At 38.7% G+C, this 6,106-nt stretch overlaps 1 protein-coding gene across 1 annotated transcript; it reads left to right on the forward strand.

Annotated features, from left to right (window-relative positions):
* Window positions 1-654: 654 nt before the first annotated feature.
* Window positions 655-5,050, forward strand: LOC110031882 (E3 ubiquitin-protein ligase HERC2-like; the record flags this gene model as incomplete). Its single annotated transcript, XM_020735309.1, has 5 exons — window positions 655-926; window positions 1,088-3,102; window positions 3,221-3,367; window positions 4,514-4,902; window positions 4,996-5,050. Coding segments are annotated over exons 2-5 (2,484 nt in total), but the record flags the coding sequence as incomplete, so codon positions are not given.
* Between the last annotated feature and the right edge of the window lie 1,056 nt (window positions 5,051-6,106).

The raw sequence follows: 6,106 nt of genomic DNA on the forward strand, positions 1-6,106 counted from the left end.
GCTCGTGTTCGACTCGTTAAGCAAATGAGCCGAACACGAACACACTGGCTCATGTTCGGATGGTTTACACCCCTATGTATGTGCACATCAAAGGCACATTCACTTTCCCATATATAGGCCCGCAGGGATCAATTGAAGGCAGATCAAATTTACGTATCTCAAAGGTCGTTTCTACGACAAAAATGGTTCAAAATATGATTTATTTTAAATTTGAATTTGAGTTTTTCAAATGAGCTAGCTTTAAATGTTAGTAATATTTAATAAAAAATTGAGTTATTTGGATTAGTTTGAACTCTAAATCGTTATATTCAATTCTATTTAGCATTATACTTAATTTTTATATATAAAAAAATATTTGTAACTGATCTCGAGTCATTACAAACTGATTATTTTATATCTAAAATTCCAATCAACAATTAAAACTATTGGAGCTAATTTCACGATGTTATTTCTCGAGAAAATATTACGTCCGGATATCGGACGTAGAGCTGCGACCGGACAACAGATGTGATATATCGACAAAATTTTTGTCTGTAATATTTTTTTCCTTAAAACTGAAAAAAAATTAAAAAAAAATTAAAAAAGCTGTCATCTAAAATTAGAAATATTAATTGGAGATATTCATAATTAGAAGCAGAAGGGGCGAAATAAGCTCAAATCCGTTATCTTCTTCGTTCAAACCAACCCGAAAAAACACAGCGTGGCCCTTTCAACGGTCCTCCGAACCCATTAATCGCATGTATTTCGTTCCCAGATTATTTACTCGCCTCCATTTTCTGTCGCTCCCATCTCCGATGGTGGAAGCCAACGGGAACGCGGCGGATCTGAAAGCCGGCTTCTTACAGATTCTTTCAGAGCTAAAATCCGACCTTTTCCTCCACCCATCGTTCAGCTTCGCGGAAGATTCTCCGCTATGGATCGATAGGGTGAGATCAGTTTCTCCTCTTTTAGACAGCATTTTGCTTTTGAATCATTTGTTGATAAGTTTTTTTTGCTAGGGTTTTGATCGAGATTGCTAGAGCCATATAACCATGTTAGTAATGCTTCAAATGAAGTCTTATCTGTTGTGTTTGGTTCTATATTTCAGGATGGGGATTTCGATCTCATCAAGCACTGTTCATCTCAGGACAAAAGCATTTGGTGATTCGCATCTTTGTGAAGCCTTGGCTAAGCTTCAGAAGGTCATATGTGGGTTCAGATCATTCAAATATGCATCCAAGAACGAGTTTTGGAGATGGTAATCGGCATAGTGTTTCCAATGCACCGAGTTGCTCGAGTCATACTTCTGGACCAGACGATATCGAAAGTTTGGGTGATGTGTATGTCTGGGGAGAGGTTTGGAGCGACGAGATCTTGCCGGATGGTCACACCAAATCCTTTGACGCCTTGCTTCCAAAACCTCTGGAGTCTAACTTCGTTATAAATGTTCATCAAATCGCTTGCGGCTTCAGGCATGCCGCCCTTGTCAGTCGGCAGGGAGAGGTATTTACATGGGGTGAAGAATGTGGTGGTAGACTCGGGCATGGAACTGATATTGATAGGAGTCGACCTCGTTTGGTTGAATCATTAGCATTGTTCAACGTCGATTCCGTTGCGTGCGGCGAGTATCATACTTGTGCTATAACTACTACAGGTGACTTGTTTACTTGGGGCGATGGAGCTCATAACACTGGACTTCTCGGCCATGGCAGTGATGCCTGCCACTGGTTGCCTAAAAGAGTTTCTGGTCCTCTGGAAGGGCTTCAAGTGTCTCGCGTCGCATGTGGCACTTGGCACACTGCATTGGCTGCGTCGAATGGAAAATTATACACATTTGGTGATGGGTCATTCGGTGTTCTGGGTCATGGTGACCGAGAGAGTGTTGTGTATCCCAGGGAAATCAGATCTTTGAGCGGTTTAAGAGCCATCGGGGTTGCATGTGGGGTGTGGCATACGGCGGCGATTGTGGAAGTAATGGGACATGTTGACGCAAACATTGTATCGCAAAAACTCTTTACGTGGGGTGATGGAGAGGAATACCGTCTCGGTCATGGCGATAAGGAAGCAAAACTGGTTCCTACTTGCGTCGCATCGATTATCGATTACAACTTTCGTCAGCTGGCTTGCGGGCATAATATCACCGTCGCGCTTTCGACCTGCGGGCATGTTTTCACTATGGGGAGTTCCATGCATGGCGAGCTGGGAAATCCACAGTTTGATGGTAAAGTTCCGTGTCTGGTGCAAGATAGATTAGTGGGTGAGTTAGCCGAAGAGATCGCTTGTGGATCGCATCACGTTGTTGTTTTGACGGCACGAAGCGAAGTTTATACGTGGGGAAGAGGAGCTAATGGAAGACTAGGACATGGAGATACCGATGACAGAAGGACACCTGTTCTTGTTGAAGCACTAAAAGACAGGCATGTTAAGAGTATCTCTTGTGGCTCCAATTTGACAGCATGTATTTGTATTCATAAATGGGTGTCTAGTGCTGACCAATCGGTCTGCACCGGCTGCCGGCAAGCATTTGGATTTACTAGAAAAAGACATAATTGTTATAACTGTGGGTTAGTATTTTGCCATGCTTGTAGTTCGAGAAAAGTTTTGAAAGCTGTGTTGGCTCCAAGTCCAGAGAAACCTCACCGAGTATGTGATTCATGCTATTCGAAACTCAAAGCCGCAGAGACTGGCAGGTCTTTGACCATTTCTAGAAAGCATGTGGTTTCTCGCCAAGCTGTTGATAGCACGGAGAAGTTTGAGAAGGGAGGAGCTAGATATTCAAGGCTTTTACTTGCTCATAGAGAGTTGAGAAGTTACAATGATGGTAGATATGGTAAGAATAAGCGAACCTCGAATCGAACTTTGAAATTCTCATCAGGCTCGCAGCTAAATAATGTTGGCTCCCCCCACAGCTCATTGAGCTTACTTCAAAGTGTCTCGAGGCCAATCTTAACACCGATAGCGCCTACTCGGCCACCTGCTGCAATTGCTAGATTTGTAACTCCATACTCATGGAAGCCAAACTCTTCACTAGCTGCAGATGCTGATTATTCCGGAAGCCTAATGGAGACTTTGAAGACGACTAATGAGCACTGGGATAGAGAAGTGTCGAAGTTGCAAGAGCAGGTAAGCATCATATATATTACCTATTTATTGTCAGAAACTAAGTCTTTTATCATATTCTATCTGCTTAAAGCTGTCTCTTTTCATAATTCATATTGGTTGCCACATGGATTTTCTGCAGGTCAGAAGTCTTGAACAAAAACTAGCACAGCAAGATGCAGTCGCACATAAGGCTTCAAAGGAAGCTAAAGAAGCTGCTTCTGTAGCTGCACAAGAATCTGCAAAGTTTAATGTTGCCTTTGACCTTATCAAGACAATTAAAGCCCAGGTCTCCTTCGGTTTCATGAGATTTTGTAAATTCTGATTCTATGATAAATTGCAGTCAATTTGCTTAACATTTGCATATTTTCAACGCACTTTTGATCATTATTTTGAGGACGCATTTGAATCATATTTGTTTTTTTCTTAGCATCAATTTTTAACACATTTGAAATCGAGCATAGTTTTTTTCTTTTAAACCTTAGAGAAATAGATAATATTATTTCTATTTCATTTTTGGGCTTCTAGTCCACACTATTATACATAAAATTACATGGAAAGGAAGAAGAAAATGATAAAAAACACAAAAACAGGTCTTAGTTATTCTGCTATTTGATTCATTGAGGGATTGCTGATTTATAATGTAGGAGGATGGTTAGGATTGAGACAAAGAAATAAGCTTTCCATTCAATTCCTATCTTGTTTTTCTGATTACTAAATTTCAATTTTTAGAGATTTCATCAAGTTGTCTAGAAAGCATCAAATTCACATAACTAACTCAAAAGTATCTAAATAAAGCTTGAAATTTGAACATATTACCAAAAAAAAAAGGGAAGAAGAAGAAGAAAAGAAAGAAAGAGTAGGAAAATATCCTTAAAACAAGACAAATATTAAAAAATTCTTTGAATTTCTTAATTTAGTCTTCTGCATGATCCGTTGCTGAATGTGGATTATATTTAGTTGTTTTGTTGTTGGAATTCACTATTCGCGCTTTCTTTGTAGCAATAAAATTTGAATCACCCTTGGCTTATTTTGCGCCTTCATTGATTGTTTTTGGAGCTCATTTCTTCTAAGAACTCTCGGTTATTTTGTAGAAAATCTGGGAATTTTTCATGAGCTTGTAAATCAACTTTAAACGCTCCAAAAAATCCTGGAAAATGTTAACATTGATGATCTACCTCATTTTTTTCTTTCCAGATTTATGTAGCTTCTTGATGAAACATTGCAAACTTGTTTCAATTTAGTCAGATGACTGAATAAATTCATTTAACAATCTTTTTTTTATTTTTATTTTTATTTTTTAATGATGATTAGGACAAGATAGCTTTGCCCAATTTTGTTAAAAAAGTTCTCTAATATAAAATTTCCCATTTTACATATAAAAACACAGAAATCTAAGGCAGGGTTTACTTATCCCTCTTCTCTTTATCTGCAGATGAAGGATATGGCAGAGAAACTCCCTGATGATCTAAATGGCAACCTAAAATCAATGATTAATTCAGCAGAATCATTTCTAAAAAATAGCGAAACTCAAGCTTCAAATCTGGCTTCAATTGCCACATCTAGTAATCCAGAAAATCAGATAGATGAATTACACTCTACCGAAGGCAATGCTCCCAATAATATCAAATCTGATATTCATCCTATCGGAGAGGCTGCCAGTAGCCAAGGCATTGAGAGTAGCTCGAGCTCGCCTCGAACTTCTACAAGGAAGGTTAACAGCAGGGGAGAAGTACAACTGTTGGAGCAATTTGAACCTGGTGTATATGTGAATGGTTTGCAGCTGCCAAATGGCACTTTAGTCTTTAAAAGAATCAAATTTAGGTATCTCGCTACACAATTATATATGAAATTTGTCATTCTATGTTGCTGTTACTGTTTAGTTTGGCTTACATGGATCTCTAACTCTATGTGCAGCAAGCGAAGATTTACCGAGGGGGAAGCAGAAGAGTGGTGGAGGAAAAATCAGGAAAGAGTGCAATGCTGCACATACTAGCTCGAATGCGGCATCTGCGAGTATGCCGAACGAAGAAGCTTCTTCTTCTTCAAAATCTAATTAGTTTCTTCATAGCACGGTGATTTGAATGATCGCAGCGGATGTCTGCTTGAAAGTGCTGATGGAATGGATGCTTGCGCTTTGTGAACTAATGCACGTAAACATATTTTCTTGCGGCTGAAAAGCATAGTAAGTTTTTTTAAAGGAAGATTTGCATGCATATCACTTAATTCATTTGTATTCACATATCTAACACCTAAATTTTAATTACCACATATATGCCTCCTTACCTACACATGAAAATGTGTCTTTCACTTTTCATAAGTTAAATTAATGGTATGTTTGATATGATATGGAAGGTTTGGGGGTATAAATGTAAAATTAGGTTCGGAGAGAGAACTTAGAAAGTGACAGCATACTATTCTTTCATTCATATAAATGCAAATGAAAATAGGGGGCCTATGTAGAGATACAGCATGTATGAAAGATTCCATGCAAATTTTCACTTTTTTAATGATAATTCATGAAGATCAATGTAGTTTTTCTTTTGTTACTATTCTCTGACAACTAGGACTAATTGATATGTCACTAACTCAAACTATGATCAGGTCTCAAACCAAGATACTACAACAAGTTGGAGGATTATCATTGTCGAACACAATACCAAACCTTAAGGCACAATTATACAGGCTGGGTTTGAATAAGTAGGCTGAAGGCAGGTCATGTTCGGGTTAGATTTTTTAACCCAATTGGGTTGGGGTTACGAAATTTCGGGTCAAACCTGATTTTGACCTATGAACCCGATTTATCACCCCTACCCAAACTTTGAGGTGCGGCTAGCTTGGGCGACCACTTAAAGTGCACTCGGCCTTTCTTATTTGCTTGGTTGGATCTTTCCTCAGACTCAAACTTCATGTTTTTGGTAACGTTAGAAGAGTTAATAGAAGATTGCTTGCAAGTGAAAGCTCTATTCTTCCATTTTAGCCTAGTTCAACCTAGTTGCTTATTTTACTTATTCTAATTTATTTGCTT

This window comes from Phalaenopsis equestris, unplaced genomic scaffold (genome assembly GCF_001263595.1).
Source record: "Phalaenopsis equestris unplaced genomic scaffold, ASM126359v1 Scaffold000858, whole genome shotgun sequence".
NCBI lineage: Eukaryota > Viridiplantae > Streptophyta > Magnoliopsida > Asparagales > Orchidaceae > Phalaenopsis > Phalaenopsis equestris.